Source organism: Nannobrachium achirus (genome assembly GCF_963921795.1).
Source record: "Nannobrachium achirus genome assembly, chromosome: 11".
In the NCBI taxonomy this organism is placed as follows: domain Eukaryota; kingdom Metazoa; phylum Chordata; class Actinopteri; order Myctophiformes; family Myctophidae; genus Nannobrachium; species Nannobrachium achirus.
The window spans coordinates 42,846,138-42,870,844 of NC_137820.1; the positions used below are offsets into that span (position 1 = coordinate 42,846,138).

Below are 24,707 nucleotides of genomic sequence, written 5' to 3' on the forward strand. Positions count from 1 at the left end.
GCGCGCATGTGCGTGTCTGTGAGAAGAGAGAATGTAGGGAGCAGAGAGTGAACAAACAAGGCAGAGAGAGAGAAAGCATTTGGGTGAGATGGGGAGAGAGCAGAGAGAGAGAGAGACTTAGAAAGAGGGGGGGGGGAGACAGAGAGAGAGAGAGGGGGGGGGTGTAGCACTATTCCTATTTCAGAATATAAGGGGAAGGAGGGGGGTCAGCTGATACAGCTGAGTGTCCTACAGATGGATGGATGTTGGTGAGATGGGACTATTTCTGCCCCAAATGCACCATGTGAAGGTCATTGGAGAGAGAGGGGGGGGGGGAGGGGGGGAGCGGGCATTCATTGTTAATTTGCATTTGTCTTAATTAATGCATGTGTATTTCATGAGCCAGGGCACTATTGTGTGTGTGCATTGCTTGCATATATGCACATGAATTATTACTGTATGCGTGTGTCACGTTATGTGTGTGCGTGCGTGCGCTCATGCACGCGCATGTTCGAATTCAACTTTTGCATCTGCGGAAAAAGGTAGACTGCACTGCAGTCTTCTTTGCAGTAAATCCCATGTCATCCATGTGCCGTGTAGTAGTCAGGTTTACTACATTTGAGTTAACGATGAATTGTCGCACATTTAGTTGTGTTTTTGGCATTGAGCATTGGAACATTAGTTGACTTTTGTTGAAAAAGCCTGCACATCAGTATCGGTTGATATCGATATATGAAATTAGGAGTTGGACAATATCGGAATATCGGATATCGGCAAAAAGGTCAATATAGGACATCCCTATAGTTGTAAGCTTATTGTTGTTGTTACTGTTATTTCCGGTATTTTTTAGAAAATGTGTGAACATTTTTCAACATGACTATGACGATAATGCAAAAATAATTGCGATTATCTCAAATAATTGCGATTACAGTAGCCGATTATGCAATATCATCACTGTCAAATGTGTATGTTTTTTGGTCAATTAAAGCCCTACTTCATCATACAAAAGTGTTGCACAAATAGCAGATCTACAAGATAGATAGATACCTTTATTATCCTACGGGGGAAATTCAGTTGCCCAGAGTCAGCACAGCAATTAAGGTTACAAGTTACAAAGAGGTAAGAAAAAGAGTACTGTAGTGTACAGTAAAAAGAAAAGCAAGGCACAATAAAAAGAAGAATATAAAAATAAAGTGCCTAAAAAGCACAAAAAAAGAAGAAAGCAATACACAAAGCACAACTTAACAAAGCAGTGCCAAACAAAAGTGAACAGTAAATGCTAGTCAGTGCAACACAAGTATCTCACTGCCATATCAACACAGCAATAATACAAGCACACAATGTCTCGCGATGCGAGGCATTCTATGCTTGCTCGGCAATTTTCTCTATTTTAAATTGTTTTTTAAATGATAACTAAAAATTGGAAGGTTTGGGACATACAAGGTTTCCACCCGACAAAGACGATATAATAGTGGCGTGGGCCTAGTTGGGATGGAGCACGTTGTGCTGTGTCACTGATGGCCCCATCTAAAGGAGGACCAGGTACAATCTGATAGATGCTGCTTGGTTGGCTCCACTTTCTGTCGATACAGAGCCTGCACCTAAAACTCCCAAAGAGGCCGAAGAGGAAACTCTGGTGGAGATTTAAAAAGAAAGAAAGAAAAAAGAACAAAGGAGAATACTAGTAAGACGCCTCCGGGTTTAGGGCGAGGTCACGCCACAGTGATCAGGGATGTGGACATCAGGAATCTCCATATATGGGCATAAAAGGGATTTGTTCCCCTAGCATCACAGGGATCTCCATATCTCCATACATGGGCATAAAAGGGATTTGTTCCCCCTGGCATCACATATTGATGACATCAAGGAACTCCATAAATGGGCATACTGTAAAAGGGATTCTGTTAGTGTGACATCACAGTGAAGCCAGAGTGTGATGTCAGAGCGGCAAACCCATTCTGGTAGAGTGGTTCCCCTGACATCACAGTGACATCAGAGCATGATGTCAGAGCAGCAAACCCATAGACAGTAAAAATGTGTACACATCTACACGGACGGACGGACGGACGGACGGACAAGCTGCGATGTTTCTCATAGTAAACTGCGACCTTCGGTCTCAATTAAATTATAATATGCGGTTATGTTAACATCTGTCATTTGAGCCCTGTAAAAGTTCACGCTCTACGATACACTCATCTTCATTCATCTTTAATCACTTTCTAGCCTGGCATTTACTCAAGTACTGTACTTTTACTTTACCTGAGTATTTCCATTTTTAAATACTTGTATTTCTACTCCACTATATCTCAGAGGCAAATCTTTTACTTTTTACTTATTTTGAAAACTTTAGTTACTAGTTACTTTGTAGATTTTGATTATTATTACAAAACATACATTAACCACTTCAGCCCTATACACTCTATATATAGGCTACTTCGGCTATTTGAAAATAGACGATCTACAAGCTCGTAAGCTTGTATTTTGTAGATCTGCTATGTTCAAAAGGTTTGTACACATTGGCATATGATAACTTGTGAAATGGGATGTTCTGCATATATTGAATATTTTTACTTTTGGTTCTTTAAGTATATTTTGATGCCAATACATTTGTTGTGGTTCATTGTTACATCTTTTGTACAGGTACATAAGAGTAAAACTTATTTTAGTTTGGCTTCCTTCAGAATGCAGTGGTACTGTATATATACAGTAATAACAGCAAACAACAAAACAAAAATCTATATCTAACAATAATGAGAATGACGTAGAAAGATTTAGGGAAAAGAGAGAGTGCAAAAGGCAAAAAGAGCAAAGAGAATAAAAAGAGCATTGTCAAGTGCATAAAGTTTGGTATATTGTACAGTATACACCAACAGCATTTCTTCTATTTTTACTTCAGTAAAACATGAGTACTTTTCCCACCATGGTGTAAAACAGGGCTCAAGTGGTTAACAAAAGAATCAGGTTCAGAGTTTAAAGACATGCTGACACCATGTTGGTTTAAGGCCTGTTAACCAAACACTGTAGAAGTGGACTGTGTTTGAACACATAATGACGCGTGTGCGTGCGCGCGCGCGTGCGTGCGCGCGTGCGTGCGTGCGTGCGTGCGTGCGTGCGTGCGTGTGTAGCCCCCCAAGACTGCAGTTAAGCTGCCTCAGTGATATGAGGGAGGGTTTTCATTACTGGAGTGACAAGACAATGCCGGATAATAATAATAATATGAGTTAGTCTGAAGCTGTCAGCTGAGAATAAGACCCTTTGGACCACTGTGTGTGTGTGTGTGTGTGTGTGTGTGTGTGTGTGTGTGTGTGTGTGAGTGTGAGTGAGTGAGTGAGTGAGTGAGTGAGTGAGTGAGTGAGTGAGTGAGTGAGTGAGTGAGTGAGTGAGTGAGTGAGTGAGTGAGTGAGTGAGTGAGTGAGTGAGTGAGTGTGTGTGTGTGTGTGTGTGTGTGTGTGTGTGTGTGTGTGTGTGTGTGTGTGTGTGTGTGTGTGTTGTGGGACCTGGCTAAGCATCATCATCACCTTGAGATCACAAACAATCACACCAACAGACTTGTATCATCGTTGTATTCTTCTTGGATGCTTAAAGCAGCACTATGTACTTTCCTCTTTAACAGCTAAGCTCTGGAAAATGTTACCTGTGAAATACATCAGAACAATCAGCGTCCCACTCGTCAAAAGTTGATTAAATTTCCACATAAAAATGTCCAAAACTCAGTGAAGTGTGGAGCTTGTCGCCTGGCACACCACAGGGAGCTCCTTCTGGGGAGAGAACGACCATTTAAAGACTGCAGGCGGGGCACTTCACCATAGCTATCCCAAGTTTATCCCATTTCCCATAGATATTAGCATAAAGTCCAGGAGGACCCACAGGGCTCCTTGAGGGGGTTCCCCCTAACTAAATGATTGATAGTCAAGTATCAAATGCAACCTTACTCTGAGAGTGACTAAATGGAACTAAATTGACCCTTAATTACGGGTCCATTTGTACACGCTCAGAGGGTCCGTGGCCTAATGCATAATAAACTGGGGATCCTTGAAATTAGACAAAAAAAAGAAATAAAGTTTACTTGCCGTATCTGTGTGAAGTAAAGAGTGGAAGAAGGTTGGAGTCCATTAATTCCAGTGGAAGAGAACACAGCTTCTGAACCATTCTTTAGCCCCATGATCGTCACAAGCCACAAAATGCAGTTAATGCACCCAAGACTTTCATACTAAAACTTCAGAGACGAATCAGGAGAAAATCTACTTTCTTATCTACTTTCTTATCGACCCAGCAACACACTCTTGCGAGATCAGACAGCGCCCACTTAGGAGACCATTTGTGGGATTTGTGTACCATTTTGCCTCTGTATTGGCTCCAATTGGTATGGGGTATGTTTCATAATTGGACATATTTGACTTAACATACTGATAAGGATGCGACTGCAGTTATCAAAATGAACTGATGTTATAAAAGATGGGGAAATACGTCCATCCATCAGCTTACCCAGTGACAGGAGCTGTCCGTGGTGCTGATGTCTCTCCCTGGAAAGGAACTATCCATGGTGTTGCCTCATGAGGAGGGGGGTGTGTGTGTGTCTGTCTGTGTGTGTGTGCGTGCGTGTGCGTGTGCGTGTGTGTGTGTGTGCGCGTGTGCGCGCGTGCGTGCGTGCGTGCGTGCGTGCATGACCATACTTTTTAGAGCCTGTCTACTCCGAAATGTTAATATTTTTGTCAGATGACTGTATGTGTACATATTTATGTGCAGAACATACTTACAGTATGTGCCTCTTAATCAGTGAGAGCATAATCCCTCTTCCTACAGTATTTTCAGTACTATATTTAAAGCATTTGTATGCTTTAAATCAGATGTCTAGAGAGAGTGTATGCAGACAGGAAACCAAGGGCAAAGAGAGAGAGTCAAGGCTTGGGTGGGTCGGATTCAAACCCGGGCCGTCGTGCTCACTAAGAGAGCATATGGTGGTGTTCCGTAATCGCTGAGCCAACAGGCACCCCGTCGATCAACCTCTTTACAGCCTCCCTCCTGTGACTTGAGCAAAAATTATTCCCCCTGATGGCGCCCGATTCAGCTGCTTCACACCTGGAGCTCATTGTTGATGGCCGCTTGTCACTAGAGGAGGTATTGTACACACTCTCCAGCAGATGTTTGGCTCGTGTTTAACGAGGCAGTGATGTCACAGGCGGGAGGAGGCATTTGATGTCAGAGTAAGAGCAGTGATGGATTTGGGCAAAAAATATGGGACAAAAGATGCACTTGTATACGCACTCAATGCCACTGGCACTCATGCACAAATGAAATCTTGTGACATTCGGGTCGGGTGGAAACCTTGTATCTCCAAGTTTCAAATGTGTACGTTCTTTGCCAAAGCAAAGCCCTGCTTCATCATACAAGGCCCTCGCACAAAAGTAGTGAAAACAGCAGATCTACAAGCACACAACGCCTCGCGGTGCATGGCGTTGTGTGCTTGTAGATCGGCTGTTTTCACTAGGTAAAATCATTTTTAAAATGATTAATGCAAAACGAACGGTTTTGGACATACAAGGTTTTCACCCGACAACGACAATATTCTGTGCAGGAAATAAACTCCATACATTAGGTTCTTGCTGTCGGGCAGAAGCCTTCTATCTATTATGTTAGCCTATCTATTTGTGTAGCATTGGTTTGCATATGGGCTTTATGAATATTGAACCAATGAGAAGTAATAACAAGCACTTGTGACTAAATCATAACTACATTGGAGCCATTGGAACGCGGTGTCTTTTTTCCTGAAAATGAGGGTTTTGGACTTCCACCTAATAGCAACTATGTGATACTTTTTATTGTGATAGACGGTAGGAAAGCTGAGAAGGAGACAGAGAGTGGATGGCACAGGAGGGAGTAGGAAAGCTGAGAAGGAGACAGGGAGTGGATGGCAAGGGAGGGAGTGAAACAGAGTTCAGCAGAGCTACCTCTGGTTCTGGAGGTGAGAGAGTCTGTACCACCATGTCCCTGACGGGAAGATGGGTCATTCCTTTGACACGATACCTTCTGCCGAAATATTGGTACATTTGAATGATGTTAAATCAAGGCAGGATACATTTAGTTATGTTATTTGTATAGTTTACTAGCCAATAACCCAGCATTGGCCAGATTATTGTGCTGGTCAAATGGGCACACAAGTACTTGGAGGCCAATCTATGATGTCAGGCATGTCCTGGCAAGCACAGACAGACAAACAAACATGTTTTTTTTGTGCAATGCACTTTGAATTGCCTTGTTGTTGTTGAAATCTATTAAGAGCCTTAAGTGCAAAAGAAACATACTGTACAGTATATATAAGCACATTAGAATACAATTAGAGTTGGGAACAGAATAATAAGTGGCCGTGGCAAAGAGAAAAAGGGGTTCAGCTTTGATTTAAAAAAGAACCTTGTTTTCTGGGAGTTTCTTCCAGATTTCTGGTGAATGAAAAGTGGATGCAAGTGGAGAAGGTCAAAGTAGGAGGGACAATTGATTCCTGCCAAATTTAGAAAGACTCATCTGTGACATCCTTGCAGCAATTCACCCGCTGCACCCCAGAAAAAAGAAAGAAAAGAAAGCCTCTTCCTGCCAGGGGCCTTGTTGTGAGGGAGGGAGCGTCTTCTCTTCACAGAGGTTTTGGGGATATTTGTTTGACATAACAATGTCACTGGAAGAACCTCCAGCAGCTACAGCATCAGGGGAACAAAAGCTACTATATTGTCACTGTCAGGCGGAAACCTTGTATCTCCAAGTTTCAAATGTGTAAATTTCTTCGCAAAGCAAAGCCCTGCTTCATCATACAAGGCCGTCGCACAAAAGTAGCGAAAACAGCCGATCTACAGTTTACACAGTTTAGGCATTTAGCAGACGCTTTTAATCCAAAGCGACTTACAATAAGCAGATAATACATCACTATAATAAACAAGATAACATGTCAGAACATCAACCACAATATAACAAATGCATATGAATCTACAAGCACACAACGCCTCTTTCACTAGTTTAAATCAGTTTTAAAATGATAAATACAAAACAAACGGTGTTGGACATACAAGGTTTCCACCCGACAGCGACGATATGTTTGTTTACACACTGCCTCTCGGCCTCCACCGCACTCACACAGACGGCAGGTTCATCCATGTTTACGTCGGCCCTAGAGCCTTCACTCTGCATATCAAACGGCAAACGGAAAGCCGAGAGCCGCGAGAACAGCATGGGGGTGAAATAAACGCCTGATTGATTTCCTGTCCCCATTCCTTCTCCCGGACCAACACCCTGTAGAATTACACTGAACCTGAGCTGCCTTAACCCTCGTGGACTTCCCTATTTAGAAAGACTCGAGTCACTGGAAAACAGTGACCACACACACAAGGCAAGCAGTTATATTGGGCATAAGTGGTTAAAGAATGAGGATTTCTGCAGAGCCCACCGTGTATCCAAGTAACCTGTGTGTGTGTGTGTGTGTGTGTGTGTGTGTGTGTGTGTGTGTGTGTGTGTGCGTGTGCGTGTGCGCGTGCGTGTGGGTGCATGGTTGTGTTTCTTCTATTTTTAGCAATCGGGGTGCAGATGACCTTGGACTTGCTAGAAAAGAGGTTCTGGGCCATTGCCAAGCAGGTAACCAAAGGACACCCCCCCCCCCCCCCAACACACACACACACACACACACACACACACACACACACACACACACACACACACACACACACACACACGTCTGTGACCCGGCATGCTTGAATAGTCTGCGATTTCACGGGCGACTCTTCCAATAACGGCCAGGCATTTGATATGAGGAGAATGCCATATTGTCTTTGTCGGGTGGAAACCTCATATGTCCAAACTGTTACTTAAAAAAAAAAAAAAAAAAAGTAGTAGATCTACAAATCTTTTGTGTGACGCTGTAGTATGATCAAGTAGGGCATTAATTTACGAAAAAACAAATACAAGAATATGGAGTTAAGAGGTTTCTGCCTGACAGCAGCGATATGCACTTGGATGACACCACAGAGTGGACAGCTAAGGAGGGCAGGCTCACAATGTGTGTCCGGAGTGTTGTAGCCCAGGGGTCTTCAACAGGGGGTCCGGGACTCCTAGGGGGTCCTCAGAGTTACTACAGTGGGTCCTCCAAATCTTTTGCGACCAAAGACTTTTTTCTCCTTTTCCATATTAACACAAATGGTGCAAACCCCGAGTTTCCCGAGTTTGAAAAGGTACTAGTGCTGTGCCAACCCCGAGTTTCCCGAGTTTGGGACGTTTTTGAAAAAAAAAAAAAAATGTTTTCAAAATTTTTTTTTGGACCTCCAGAAATGTATTAGGCATGATCGCGATCGCGAAATTGCATGTTTAACCCCCATACCAACCCATTCTTTCAAACATGGCAGCCATGTTTGTTTACATCTGAAGAAAACATAATGGCTGATAAATCATGAATGCCTGAACGGATTTCCAAGCGGATTTTTTTGTTTGAAAGCTGTGAACAGTGTGAACACATGTGGTGCATCATCTAGGCATGGGCGTGCACTTTTTACACAATTGCGCAAAAAATCATAGCAACATAAGTGTTAACCACTTGAACCCTAGCGTCCATATTCTGAGAACTTTAGCCAAAAATAGCAGATCTACAAGCTCACAACACCTTGCAGCGAGGCGTTGTGAGATTGTAGATCGGCTATTTTCAGCAAAGAGGTTTGGTGTAGAGGGGAACAAGAGCAGACTAAGTACAGAGTGAAAGGTCAAGTTTATCATTGACAGTTCAAGTGAAAATATCTGAAAACACAAATTGACATGAATCCAAAATACACTGATGATTGTGCTGTCAAACAATGAAACTATATGGAATCTATGAACATATCGTGGGGGTCCCTGCTTCATCTCTCTCTCTCAACTAAGGGGTCCTTGGCCTGAAAATGTTGAAGACCCCTGTTGTAGCCAACACAAGTCAATGCTGTCAATTCCCTATGTTGTCTGGCAGGTTGTGGGCAGTGGTGCTTTTCAGGTTTTGTAGTTCCTTTGAATTACATTGGAGTGGTTGGCTCACTGAGAGAAAACTACAAGTGAAATGTCGGTAACACTTGACTTAAAGTTTGGGTTCTATAATGCATTAAATCGCTTTTATAATGAATTATAATGCACTTAATCATCATTTATCATTCATTTATAGCGACATTTATCACGTATTGTAAGTGAAACTAGGTGAAGAACGTTCCACAAATACATGCAAACATTCTGCAAGAATAGCAGATCTACAAGTTAACAATGTGTCACCTCGCAATGAGTTGTGAGTGTTTTTGCTATTTGACTTACAACAAAGTACTGTATATAGGGTTGAAGTGTAAGTGTTTAATGTGACTTCATGTCATTCAAAAGATTACCCATCATTCCCAAACAAAAAGTCAGTGTAACTGGATGTGAGAAATATATTATATGTTCAAGAAAATGTATTTTACACGTTTATTTATTTTTGTTATTGAAATAATGCATAGCTTGCAACTTAGTTCAGGCAGATGCACTTGAGAGAGGTTTACTGTACTTGCATGCGCACCAATTATGCATCTATGACCAAATTCTTTTGTCACCGAAGGTTGGGTACAGTATGAGCTTCTCTGTCCCACCGCCAACCCAGCAGTGGGCTCTGCTTCCCCTGTGGCTTCTGCTTCCACTGGGGGGTTTTGTGATGTACTGTATCTCCCTGCTCTTAAATGGCTGTCTTCTAATGTGCTGAGCAAGGAGTAATATGTAGCAGAGCTTGAACAACAAATATTCACACTTTTCCCCACTCTATATACAGTACATTATATAAATCAATTTGTGAGTTATCTGACTGAACGCACAGCAGTGACATATTTCATTGTAATTAGGACGATACACAGTCATTATGTCAAAGTTATTTCAATTGTATAACCACCTAAACGAAAGCAACCCAGACACAGCCCTCAACCAAAGGGAAAACCTACAGGGATGCCCCCTTAGTCAGCTGGTTCAGGGACACAAACACAAGCACAGCTACCAGACATAAAACCCATGGGACTTAAACAGATTATAAGAAAACAGAAAGAAAGCTACCTGACATACTGGAAAGAGACAACTCAAACCAAAGCCATATGGAATGCTATTTTGCCTTAAATAGAGAATACAGGTATACATTGGTAGAATACCTGAGCATTGTGAATTACCCAAAATGAAGGAAAACCTTGACTATGTACAGACTCAGTGAATACAGCCTTGCAATATAGAAAGGCCGCCACAGACAGACCCACTCCCAAGGGAAGACAGAATGCTGTATGCACCCACCCACTGCACACAACATGTGGTGGAAGCTACTCTTTCTAACCACCCACTATATCAAGACATCAGAGACACACAAATAAACCCCAAATGAGTTTTAAAACATAACCAAAGACAAAAAACTCCCATACCTAGAAATACAACAATGTGCAAACACTGCAGCAAGATTTGTGAACTGTTGCGATAGAAGAAGGTTAGCCCATATGCTATACAAACACCCTAAGGACTAATCTGAGGCTTTTTTATATGCTATTTAAATAGTTTTTGGGAAAATGCTGCCAATTGTTCCAAAGTGACTGCAAAAGATTGCAGTTAATTGTCTCAAAAAAGCTTTATAACCTGTATAATATAACAATGCAATGTGACATAGCTCTTTTTAACACAATACTGTGCCCTCTCAACTAGGGATGAGGCCGAATATTCGGCACCGAAAGTTTTCGGCCGAAAATGGCTAAAAATGCATTTTCGGTTTTCGGCTGGATAGCTTTTAAAACCGAATAGTTGAGCACCGAATAGTGTGAAGGACAGGGTCAGGGGTCCTCAATAGGCGGACCGCAGTCCATGTCCGGACCGCGGCACATTTCTGAGAAATCTCCGCACAGTTGTATCTGACGATCGGACTGACTGTGTGTGATGTGTGTTTGTGTGTGCGTGGGTGTGTATGTGCTGATTGTGCTCATTCGCTCAAACACATACACAGGCTCACAAGACACACCCCTACGCCAATTTGCAAGCCCACAAAGCGTCGTGGGTGCAACGTGCTGTGGGCTTGTAGATCAAAGGTTTTCCTTCCCTCCGAGTCTCCGACGCAGTCTGCTCTCCATGCTGCTCCCCCCCCTCCCCTCTCCTCTCCTCTCCACACACTCATGCCGCTCGCTGCCTTAAAAAAGTTGCTAAAACCTCTTGGAAACCATTGCTCCCACTGGATTAATAACTTAGAGATCTTCTACCTTTGGCTGTTCAATTGGAGAGGACAACAGCAACACATTAATATCCACGATGTAAGGCTCCAAATGCTTGCATTAGACGAGAAATGGTCGCGAAACTCGCGATGCGTGATCATGCGTCTTTAACAATGTGATGTGTCGTCGCATATTATTGCCAGCTATCCTAGGCTGTGTTAGGTTAATAACTATGACTCGTTGACCCTGATTTGACTGGTCATTTGACATAGTCAATCAGCACAGTCAGTCTGGCTTGTGCAGTACGTGTGTCAACTAACTGAATGTCAAGTAATCCTCTCCCCCTCACGCTAAGTTCCACTTTATTTTCCATTCTGACGACAAGCCTAATATTGCATTTATGCTCTTTAGTTTCCAATAATTAAACTATAAGCCAGTGTTTTATTGCTACACAATAAATGTAAATAATGTAGCCTACTCTACATGCATAAATAATTATCCATTCATCCATCCATCCATCTTCAACCGCTTATCCAGCATCAGGTAGCAGGGGTAACAGTTCCAACTGAGATTTCCAAAGTTCCAAATAATAATAATAATAATTAAAATAAACAATTCTAATGATTATAATAAACATACATACATACAGTACATACTGTATAAATGTATCCGCCTTATTTCGCCTTCGCCTTTTTTTCGGACCTGGACCTGTTTCAAAAAAATATTTCTGGACCTTCAAGATTTGTATTTGAGGACCCCTGGGCCCTAGATCATTTTGCAACATACAGTATGTGCATTTGTTGTTGAAGGCCTGGCTGTTACAGCCCTTGTGTTTACAATAATATTTTGTTGTAGGCCTAGATCATTCTGCAGTTTTAAGCACCTTGTTCTGATGCACTTTTATCTCTGTAGGATACTACAGAAATAGTTGCACTATTTTGACTTTGTTTTATGCTAACATTGCAAAGAGAAAATATTTTATTTTGTTATGTGTGCATTCAAAAGTGAGAAATAAATGTTTTATGGAACCATATGGTGATTATTATTTAAGTTAGGGTTTGCCATAATCAGGTAGCTTTACAACAAAGGTACAGCAATGGTACAAACATTTATTATACAAAATAAATTATATACATGTATTATTCGGCTATTCGGTATTCGGTATTCGGTGGAATGTTTCCAGTATTCGGTATTCGGTTTCGGCCAAGAATTTTGCTTTCGGCCCATCCCTACTCTCAACTGTATCTAATTTCCCCATTCTTTGTTTCTTTGTTTTTATTATGTTTTGACACTTGCTTTAGCAATGCATGTTGTTTTGTTTACTCATGCCAACAAAGTTTAAGAGCCTTTGAATTGAAATGAAATAATATTTGTATGGATTCCAAATATTGTCATGCTCGATGTCAGCGTGAATCTGTGTTGTTGTGTGCTGTCAGACCAGAGCTTGATCAAGGAAAAGGAGAAAGAGGAGAGAGACATAATGTGGTGCTAGGCATCACATGTTCTGCTTGTGATGTATTAAAGACAAATAGACATAATCTGGCATAATAAACTTTTTTTCTTTCCCATCTTTTTGCTCACAGCCCGACGATTTTGACGTAAGTAGATCAATCTTCATACAAAGTGTCATTTTCAAACTATTGAAATTTTATTATTTGAAATTTTGTTAGAGGATCAACCATTGAGTTGCAGCAACTCGTTTTCGAGGTTTTCCTCAAGCGCAACAAACAACAACAACAACAATAAACAACACAGAATAACAAAACAAAACATACATATAAGGCTCCTCCAACATTTCAACCCCCACTACACCCCCACTCCAACAGTATACTAGTATCCTTAGTGATAAAGATGAATAAAAATGATATACAAATGAAACATAAAAATAAAAATAACCAAACTTTGCAGATGCACAGATCATACAAATAACAGATCAGCATGAAAAATAAATACAAACAATTTAATTCCAATCAAAAACAAGAGCAGCTAGTTGTAAGATGGGCCCATAGAGAAGATTTGAATGCGTTAAAATTTGAAATTGCTCTAAGGGACAAGGGCAGGATATTAAAGTCAGCTGGTGCTTTAAACTTAAAAGCACGTCTCCCAGTTTCTGAGTTCATAATGGGCACTATGAAAAAAAGATGTTGTGTATGTCTTAGGGAATATGATGATGTGAATGGCTGTAAGTATTGTTTTAAGTATGATGGAAAATTGAAATAAAAACATTTGAAAACAAAAAGTAACCAATGAAATTTTCTCCTAGCCTGGGGTGATAACCAGTTCAGTGATTCGTACATAACACAATGATGAGTAAGATAAGGACATCTCAAAACAAATCTACAAATACTATTATAAGCAACAGTTAATGAATGGAGATGCGTTTCAGAGGTGTTCTGGTAGATGACATCACCATAGTCCAGTATTGGAAATAACAGCTGCTGGGCAATTCGTTTTCTTATTTTAAAGCTAAAACAATTGATTGATCTATACATAACTTTAAGACTAATGTTTATTTTAGTTCGAATGGATTCTATGTGAGACTTAAAAGAAAGCTCAGAATCCAGCCAGAGTCCCAGGTACTTAAAAGACTCAACTAATTTAAGGGGAGACTGATCAGAAAAATAAATGGACAAATCAGTGGATAAATGATTGAGGTTGTATCTAGTGCCAAACAGCATGCTACAGGACTTCTGTTTATTCAGTATGAGATTGTTGTTTGATAACCAATCCTGGACCAGGGAAAATTCAGACTGCAGATTTCTTTGTATCTGAGCTACATCAGAGTGAGATGAGTGAATAACCGTGTCATCTGCAAATAGATGTATGGAACAAATTGACATTATTTTGGGGAGATCATTAATAAAAATTGTGAAAAGCAAAGGACCTAATATGGAACCTTGAGGCACCCCCTTTTCGACCACTAGAAATTCAGACTGAACTTGATTTAGAGAAACACATTGACGACGGTTATGAAGATAACTGTTAAACCAAAACAAAGCTTGTCGAGAAACACCAATTGCATGTAATTTATCAAGGAGTAAATAATGATCCACTAAATCAAAAGCCTTGGTTAGGTCAATAAAAATAGCACCTGTTAATTGTCCATTGCCAAAAGAAGAGAACACATCATTGGTACATTTTGTGAGCGCTGTAGTGGTGGAAAATTTAGAACGAAAGCCAGATTGAAATGAAGATAATATATTAGAATCATTTACGTATTGAGATAGTTGATTAAAAATTAATTTTTCAAATATTTTAGCAGTAGAGCAAATAATAGATATTGGCCTGTAGTTGTTAACATCGAGTGGGTCACCACTCTTATGGAGTGGGGTGACCTTTGCACATTTCCAGACTGATGGAAGCTGACAAGTAGACAAAGACAAATTAAATAAATCGGCTAGAGGATAAATGAGTATATGAGCTGCTAGTTTTATAAATTTGGCATCTAAGCCATCAGGACCAATAGCACAGCCATCCTTTAGGTCAGCAATTACTTGTAAAATTTCAGTGGGTAGAATAGGTCTAAATGTGAAGGACCCAGGGATAGTAGGATTGTCATCGTATGTTTTTAAGTATGGTGACTCATTAGAGTACATGTTACTGACAGAAGCAAAATGAAGATTAAAAATATTCGAGACGAGCGCAGGGTCGTGGACAACCTCATCATTACTACGAATTTGTGACACAGAACTTTTTTTGGGACTCAGAATATTGTTCAATTTTTTCCAAAACCGTTTCGGGTTTTGAAAATCTTGAGCAAGACCCTGTCTATAATAGTCTGCCTCAGCATTCCTTGTTTGGGTTTTACAGTCATTTCTCAATCTTTTGTAAACATCCCAGTCCGCTTGATCTCTGCTAGCTCTATATTTTGCCCAAGCCTTATCTCTACGTTTGAACTGATTTATTAACTCAGAGCTGACCCAAGGTAGATGTCTACCCTTAACTCTTACAGATTTCCAAGGGGCATGTTTATCAATAACTTTAGTGAACTCATTCAAAAGAAAACTCCAAGCATCTTCAACAAAGGGTATCAACTGAAACCTATCCCAGTCGATAGAAACAACATCTTGAATAAAATTGTCAACATTTAATTTTTTACTTTGTCTCATATTTATGAATTTTGGAGGAAGACTGGGAATTTTTATCTTCCATACACAAAAAATTACAGAATGATCGCTAAAGCAGTCAGAAAGTACCCCAGATTTAATAATCCTATCTGGATGAGAAACAAATATTAGATCTAAAAGAGTCGATGTTGTTTCAGTGACTCTGGTAGGCTCAGTGATCAGTTGAGTTAAATGTGTATTTTCAAATAGTTTTTTATCACTTGAAGAAGAGCGAGCAAGCCAGCTAACATTAAAGTCCCCAAGAATGATCCGTTCAGAGTGACAATTCAAAGAGTTAATTGTGGACACTATTTCTTTGATAGAGTCCACTGGTGCGGCTGGGAACCTATAGAAATTTCCAATAATTAAGTGTTTATTTTGGTGAAACTGTATTTTAACAAAAACACATTCAAAGTGCTCCGATACAACTTTCAAGGTTAGTTCCGAGTTTAAACTAGAAAGAACGTAGGTTGCCACACCCCCACATGCTCTACTAATTCTATCTGCTCTAAACACAACATAACCATCAATCTGAATTTGCTCATCAGAGATATCTCCCTTTAAAAATGTTTAACCTATACACCATCTGCTGTCTCAGTGATATTGACTCATACACTGTATGTAGGGCCACACCATGACAAATGCACAACATACTACTACATACATACTAATTAGGTTGGGCCAATTAACGTAACAGATTATTAAAGACAAGTAGGGTACAGTACATGGTGGCCTGAATAACTAACAGTCTTTCTGTAGCTGATTTATGATTTTGACATTTATTTAAGGCCATATCCATGGAAGGAGCTCACAGGTTCATAATGAGAATTTCTATAATTTGAACATTACATGTATATAGACCTGTTTTCTAAAACCAACTTATTGTCCAGTCCTGTACCGTATTGTCTTTTCATATTTATTGATTGATTGATTGATTGATTGATTGATTGATTCATAGATAGATAGATAGATAGATAGATACAGTAGATAGATAGATAGATAGATACAGTAGATAGATAGATAGATAGATAGATAGATAGATAGATAGATAGATGTAAGTTGATACAAGGCACTCAGACACACACGCAAGTTACTATAGCTGTAGTCCAGTGCCGTAGGACATAAGACCAAATATTAACCTTGCCCACTGACTCTGACCTTCCCTCTCGACTAATTTCTTCCTTATCCTCTGTTTGATCCTTCCCTCCTCCCTCTTCTCCTCTCTCTGTCCACCGCACCCCCCCCCCCCCCCCACCACCACCACCAACCTTCCCTCTCTTTCACTGTACCACCCTGTCTCTTCATCATTGTCTCCCTCCTTGTCCACTCCTTTTAGGCGCTCTCTCTCTCTCTCTCTCTCTCTCTCTCTCTCTCTCTCTCTCTCTCTCTCTCTCTCTCTGCCCACCCACCCTCTGCCTATCTTTATCAAATTCAAGTTCTGCAGTATGTCTAGTCATCATGAGTACATCCAAAACTATAATGACCTACTCTCTCTCTCTCTCTCTCTCTCTCTCTCTCTCTCTCTCTCTCTCTCTCTCTCTCTCTCTGCAGTGTACGACCATTGAAGGTGTCTGCCCTCTAAGCTGTCAAAGCAATGTAAGCATCCAGCTTCACCTTAGAAACATCTTTCACATTAACTGCAAACAAGACTATGTCACATGATTTCCCTGTAAACAAGACCACATACATGCACTGCAGCAGTAGGCTAATTGTTGTCTGTCAGCAAGTTGTCTGTGGCGGAATGTTCCCAGATATGGACAATACAACATGCCTGAGCTCGAAGTTAGTGCAAACCGGCATTGTTAGGTAACGGTTCATATGAGAGCACTTTGTCGTGCGGAACAACTTTTAACTGCATAACTGTATTCAGTTTGTATATTATTTACTGCAGGGGTCTTCAATAGGGGATCCAGGACCCCTGGGGGTGTCCTCAAGATTTACTACAGCCAAATCTTTGTATGTTATGATTTTTATTATTTTACATTAACCACTTGGACCCTAGCATCTCTGCTGCGAGGCTTTGTGAGCTTGTAGATTGGCTATTTTTGGCAAAGATGTTTGGTTGTAGAGGGCAAATGGAGCAAACCAAAGTACAGAGCCAATGGACAAGTGGTTAAATGTCTGAAAAAAAAAACAAAGAACATTAATTTACACAAGACTGATAAATAGTAAATGAAGCTATCTATGAAATCAATATGAAAACGTTTAAATCTGCAACACATTTGTATAAAATAATAGGCATGTTATTTACCATGCTCATTTGTCTCCAGGATCTCAACTGCTTCTTGGTCGACAGCAACGGCTTCATCCTGCTGTCCAAAGAAAGGAAGGACGTAAGTGTTATAAAACTTTAGAATGTTTTATTTTTTAACAGAAATGTAGTCATTTTTGGCAACGTATTTGGGGAGCTCAGGTGGCGTGGTGGTAAAGTCCCTGACCACCACCACGGAGGTTTGCGAGTTCAAACCCACCGTGGTGCATCCGGCTTTGTTGGGTGTTCACACAAACACAATCGTCCCGCGTTCGGGAGGACGAAGCTGGGCGGGGAGAGTGATATTGGTCATTGCACATATTCCTACAGACTGGGACGGCATCTGTCAGCAGGGAGTGTTGGGCGGGAGGAGTAGGACATAGGCTCTTTGTCCTCCCGGTGGGGGCTCCTCACTGGCAGGCGAGTCATTAGGATACAACAGCAGTGACAACACAGACATGTGTGTGGGGAGGAATCAATTGGCCTAAATTAGGGAGAAAAAGAGGGTAATAAATAATTGGCTAGTCTAAATTTTAGAATAGAGGGAAAAGATATTCGAAGACTTCATTGCTCACATACTCATAATATGTGTACGAGCAGTGGAATGTTTATTTTGTGGCAGACGCACTGGCCAGACTGCTACAAGTAATGTACTGTATCGTTGCTGTCAGGCAGAAACCCCTTATCTCCATATTTGTTTTTTAGTAAACTTACGCCCCCTACTTGATCATCCTACAGCATCACACAAAAGCATCAAAAGTAGCTGATCCACAAGCTCGAATGGGAGCTCTTAGATCTGCTGCTTTTGAATTTGAATCCTGAAAAGTAACAGTTAATTGGACATATATAAGGTTTCCACCCGACAGTGGCGGTCGGTCGGTATGCAGAAGGTTGAATACGTTAGCAAAAACAAGTAGAGAGTTGAAGAAAAGAAAAAAACCTGTGTCACATTGAATGAATCCAGAATGTTGTTGCGTTCTCAGCCTGACTCATAACAGTGACACCGTCATAACGAATTAAGCATTAGATGTCTGGGCGGTATGTATGCACGCTAATTGGCGGAACAGCCAGTGTGGGTGCTGTGCCGTTTTCGCTATAGTGTGTGTGTGTGTGTGTGTGGGTGCACTACAGCCCAATCCTCTTATAGTCTACAGTATTTTGCAGTTTTGGGGACAGTAGGAAGGTTGATGGGATTACAGGGTATAGCATCAGAAATGCGGGAGAGAGAGAGAAGGTTCTGGTGCGACTCAGTTCAAGGCCTGCAGGGAAATATATGGTTGTGCTGTTTGTGGCCACCCCCCCCATTCATCATTTAGCCTCATATACACTATACAGTCCTCAGCTGTGTGACTCACAGTGTTGTACATGACGAGGCTCTCTTTATAGTTCACTATGACTGTGGTAGAAGACTTGAAAGACTGTATGTTAAGGGTGGTACATTTACCTCCTTTGGGGACCCAAAGGCATTTGGGTCCCCATCCGTAATCAATGAGGGAAATTATTGTCTTACAAAAAACTAAAAATATTATTGAACTCAAAAGTGTCCATGGTGCAAGTAATCAATTGAAAAAGGTCATTTTGGGGGTGAATTACTCCTTTAAAGAGGTGGTGCCATGATCCCCCCCCCCCCTATAAAACATGATTATCAGGTATTATGATTATACTAGGAGGAAGATTTTTTCCCAAAAAGTATACAGAAAGAGTTAAAATTGGGTTTTTATGTGGCCACACCCCCAGTTCATTAAGTATGCATGGATGGCATGGTGGGTGGTGACCCAGCTGATATAGCCACACCCCACTGTGTTGGGTGAATGGTAAATAGGGGAGGAGTTGATAGTGTGACATACTTAGTATCTGTGTTTTTTTAACTGACACTTTTCACCACAAGGTGGAAGCCTCCAAGAGAAAACAAACAAATACTAAGAGAATACATAATTTCTCAAAAAGTACTTTCAACCTCCTAGACCAGGGGTCTTCAACGTTTTCAGGCCGGGGACCCCCAAACTGATGGGGAGATGGAGCAGGGACCCCCTACCACCTCGTAGGGTGGGGGGGTCGGGGCTACGACATATTTTTTTATTTTAAACATGTACAAGTTACAGCGAGCAGGGTGGGCCGTACCACTACCATTTCTAAACATACTACTTATTAACTGAGAACAAATGTCAATAATATCAACAATATGTCAATTGCATAGTAATCATGTATTCAAGCTATTTATTTTTTAACATAAATGTGGAAAATGGCAAAAAAAAACATTTTTTGAAATCTTTTTTTTTTTTTTTTTTTTATCAATAATTTCGCGGACCCCCTGCAGTACCTCCGCGGACCCCTTAGGGGTCGCGGACCCCCTGTTGAAGACCCCTGTCCTAGACACATGAAAAACAGAAAAAGTACAAAACTATGGCACCACCTCTTTAACTCATATGCTGCCAAAAACGAGGAACCCGAGAATTTCGCGATGTACCACCCTGCCACGCCCGAGGAACCCGAGAATTAAAAAAAAAAAAAAAAATCAAAAACATTTTTTTTCAAAAAAGATTTTTTGACCCCAAAACATTTAGTAGGCATGATAGCGATCGCGAAATTGCATGTTTAACCCCCATAGCAACCCCATCTTTCAAACATGGCAGCCATCTTTGTTTACATTTTAGGAAAACATAATGGCTGCTATCTCATGAATGCCTGAACGGATTTCCATTCGGATTTTTTTGTTTGAAAGCTGTGAGCAATGTGGACACACGTGGTGCATTATCTAGGCATGGGTGTGCATGATCCGTGCACTATGAATTACATGGAAGTCTATGGAGACAGTTTGGCATATGAGAGTACAAAGGTATTGTTAAATGGCAGCAGATGAGTTAATTTCTGCCTTGCGCAACTTCAAATCCAAAAAGAAATGTAATTTGTATTCAATCTTCCAGTGTGCAACGACAAAAATACAATTAAATCGTGACAGCCCTACTCCTTGTGTGAGTTTTTCTTTTCCCAATGCAACTTGCCTCATGGGGAGGTCATGACATATGCTGTGTGTCACTCAGTGACAGAAGGCATGGTGGCCCTGTACGGTCACACCGCCACCGGGATGTCACAAGGTATCATAAACAACATCTGGACAGCTCACATTGTTGGTCCTAATCCCTGCCGGGCGCATTAGCGAAGATGGGGCTGATGCTCCACTTTATCACTATTGTAGTCGAAGAGTTTGTGTGCGTGCGGGCGTGTGTGTGTGTGTGTGTGTGTGTGTGTGTGTGTGTGTGTGTGTGTGTGTGTGTGTGTGTGTGTGTGTGTGTGTGTGTGTGTGTGTGTGTGTGTGTGTGTGTGTGTGTGTGTGTGTGTGTGTGTGTGTGTGTGTGTGTGTGTGCGCGCGCGCGAACCGAAGCGTCATTAATTAGTTATAGAATAGTTTATTCGTGATTTATACATATATTGTGACCTATGGGTGTCACTACAAAAGCAGGTTGGAGACTCACATCTTGAGTTTGACCAGATGAAGAGCTAGAAACGCTCGAAACTTTGTCAATAAAAATTCAGTCACTGGAGCAAAGTGTGCGGGTTTCTCTTCAATTTTACATATATTGTCATCAAACATAAATATCAAACATCAGACCAAAAAGGAAATGCAAGCATTTAATTCAGTCTGACCAGAAGCAGGGCTATAAAACATAATCCACCAGCGATAAACAATTTAACGGTGATATCAAAAGGAGAGGCGTAGATTTTTCAACCCTATGTATGCCGCGTGTAACATTATTTATATCTCCACGCAGGGCTTTGTTGTCGCTTTAACAGCCTGACTGTAAGAGTCTCGGCACATACATGCAGATTACCCTGGCCCATTAAGAGCCATATTAGGGATTACTGTATGTCCGAGCCTAGCCTACCGACTTGCTCAGTAACTCCTATATGTTAAAGCGCTTCAGATGGCAGACGCAGCGTCCGTTGATCCAGCAATGTTTACATTTCAAGCATTCGGCTGATGCTCTTAGCCAAGTGCATAATGTGTAAGTAAGCTGATTGATTGATTGATTGAATATTTTATTAGAAGTTTGCATAGGGAAAGGTACAGGACAGTACTGTTCACTGATACAAGGTCAACTAAAATGATAAAGACCACAAGAAAGCTTTTGGGCATGTTTAAATTGGGGTCCCTTCATGCTGTTTCACATATCACAGATTAGAAGATGGCCTGACAAAAGGTTTTATTTTTGCTTTATTCCATGCATTATTGTGCTTCTGTAGGTATGGAAACCTGGAAGCTCCTGTCTCTCTGAATGTGAACCTAAAACGCTTGGTCACCGACTGGCAATCCTCCAGCCAGCCTGCTTACACAGTGGAATCCTGGGTCTTAATTCATCAATTTGTAACTCTGACAGTATACAAAATGTAAACAAATGGGCCAGTTTGGTTACATTTGTACACTGTCAAGAGTTAAATGAAAGGTGCTGTAGGTGATATTTTTGGGTTAAAACTAAAAAAGCTTTTGTTAAAAAAAGGTTAAAGCTCTGTATTCTCAGTAATCATTCAGCATCAGCTATACAGAGTGTTCGTTCAGAACAGAGGTCTCCTCATTAATAAACAGAAAATACATTTTCAGGTAATAGTAGTAGTAGTAGTAGTAGTAGTTTTATTTTGGTCATTGGGGTAAATGAATACAATGCATTTTCCTTCATTCATAGATACAAATAAAAAACTGACCAAAAAGGTGTAGGCTGAAGCCTAAGCTTATTGTGCCTACCCTTTAAACATTTAAGTAACTTCTAGAAATAACCAAATAAAATAACCAAACAAGAAAACAAACAAGTCCTTAATTTTTTTTTTTTAATACTTTTACTTTGGTACTTTAAGTATATTTTGACTCCAATACTTGTGTTGACACAGCCTTTTTACTTGAAACATGAATACTTAGTTCCATCACTTCCTCTTGGAGAAGCATAAAACTAATGAGAAGAAAAACATAAAAAGGTTGAGAACCACTGTTATGGAAGGCCAGCCTCTTGCAGAGACGGAATCGCTGCCATTCTAAATTTCAGTGTGCTTTCCGATAATATAAGAAAATCTTCTGTAAAAAAAAAAAAAAAAAAAAACTCACTATGGACAGAAGTCCAAACTATTTGTCATTGCGCAACCACCAGAGAGGTGGAGGTAGCGTGATGAATGTCCTCCCCATAGGCCTGCATGCCGGGGGTCAGGCAGTCCTTGGTCCCTAAAGCCACCATCAGTCCAGTGCTGACTGGATGCAACGTGTCAGGGTTTTAGTTTTTTTGTGCTTTGCACCAAATGAATTGTGGACAAAAAAGTAAGATGATAGCTTGTGGGATTTGTTGTCTGTACTCACTAGCTAAATGTATAGGTACTGTATTATTAGGTAATAACATAACATTTGGGCAGGAGTTTGCTCTGACGATGACATTAGAGAAATGCTGTATCAGTGTTTTTTGTATCATTAAGGGTGTAGGCACTAGGCAGGCACGTGCACATAAACATCAAAGGGGGCTTGAGCCCTGCCCTTTTAACTGTCTGTAAAAAGTGCCCGCTCCAGACCATGAATACAGTTTTTACTATTGTGAAAGAGTTGCAAATGCCCCTCTTTCCTTGCCATACCTGAAGGCAGCATTCAAGAGAAATGACTTGTCCAAACTCTCCTGAACTTGAATGCAGCATCTTATGTTGAAAGAATTGCCCTCACTGTGTATAAATCCTTGCTGTACACCCACATCTCCAGTATTGACTTGATTATGCTTAGTTCAGTGTGGTATCAAGCACCGAAAATAGCCAACCTCCAAGCTCACAACGCATCGCAGCGTGACGCGTTGTGAGCTTGGAGGTCTGCTATTTTCGCTATTTTCACCAAAAGGCCCTTTGAGCAAATTTCAGCCCCTGCCTCTCTAACATTCTTTGCATGTGCCTGGGTGTAGGTGTAGCTCACATATGCAAAAGTGTGCGCGCAGAGAGACACACACACACACACACACACACACACACACACACACACACACACACACACACACACACACACACACACATGCAATGACCGGCGATAACTTCTAAACAAATATTTGAGTAAACAAAGACGAGAGTCCATACACTTTGCCATAAACACACTCATTTTTCAATATTTGTCACACTTCCCCGGCAGCCTCCTTACTAAGCACATATTCTGATGAAATGTTACCTCAACATTTTGCTGAGGATTGTGCTTTTTTTTTTATTTAGCTCTTTTTTTTTTTACAAAGTTTTTGTGGAAACGCCAAGAGAGAGTATCCCTTTTTTCCAGGAGAATGGGCCTGGAGAACAGACTCTGCACCTACAGTACTGTAGCAGGCAGCGCGGACCGTAAATATTTAATCATTGGAGAAATAGAGGCACTGCTGACTTCAAGAAATGGGTCACCTTAACAACTTCACTATACTGTAGCAGTGGTTCTCAACCTGTGGGTCAGGACCCCACATGATTCTGGGGGGAAGGGTGGGGGGGGGGGGGGGTCCTCAGGTGACGCTAAAGTGACAATTTAACACCCCCCACCCCCATCCCCGGTTCCCTATGGAGACGCAAAGAGCCTGCTTTGTTCCCTATGGAGACGCAAAGAGCCTGCTTTGTTCCCTATGGAGACGCAAAGAGCCTGCTTTGTTCCCTATGTAGACACAAAGGGCTCTATTTTGATTGTCTAAAGCTCTGCTTTAACTTAAAGGCCTGTCCATACTGTCTCCGACCACCAAACCTTTCATCTGAAAGGTCCGGTATGACATCACTTGCATCTTCAGAAAAGCCTCACCCACGAATTAGGTTTCGGAAAAGTCGGAACTCACAGATGAAAACTTCGGTGGTTGGAGACAGTATGGACAGGCCTTTAAGTTAAAGCATATTGTAAGAGCTGGTACTTATAATCAAAATACAGCCCAAATTTGTCTCTTCAAATTATTGGCTTTTGGGGGTGAATTATCCCTTTAAGACCTTTTTAATAGCTTAGAAAAATGAAAGAAAGGAAAAAGTTACCATTACTGCATCAAAAGTACTATACTATACTATAAATACTGGTCAAACATTGGCCAAATTGTCAAATTATATAAGAAAGAGGCACAAATTTGCTTGCGGGAGCTCTCAATAGATGCCCACTTGTGTCCTTGAATTCAAAAATATGGCCTGGTAGTGTCTCCCCTTCCCCAGATTGTCTCTGTCTCCACCCTC

At 41.0% G+C, this 24,707-nt stretch overlaps 1 protein-coding gene across 1 annotated transcript in view; it reads left to right on the forward strand.

Moving 5' to 3' along the window:
* LOC308294359 (voltage-dependent calcium channel subunit alpha-2/delta-4-like) overlaps positions 1 to 24,707 on the forward strand; it is a gene marked incomplete at both ends in the record, with an annotated part of 118,812 nt that overhangs the window by 81,104 nt on the left and 13,001 nt on the right. Inside the window, 4 exons of the mRNA XM_080737090.1 lie at positions 7,532 to 7,593; positions 12,746 to 12,760; positions 16,820 to 16,864; positions 17,539 to 17,601. Of these exons, the coding sequence (XP_080593216.1) occupies positions 7,532 to 7,593; positions 12,746 to 12,760; positions 16,820 to 16,864; positions 17,539 to 17,601 (185 nt within the window). The remainder of the gene's footprint in view (positions 1 to 7,531; positions 7,594 to 12,745; positions 12,761 to 16,819; positions 16,865 to 17,538; positions 17,602 to 24,707) is intronic.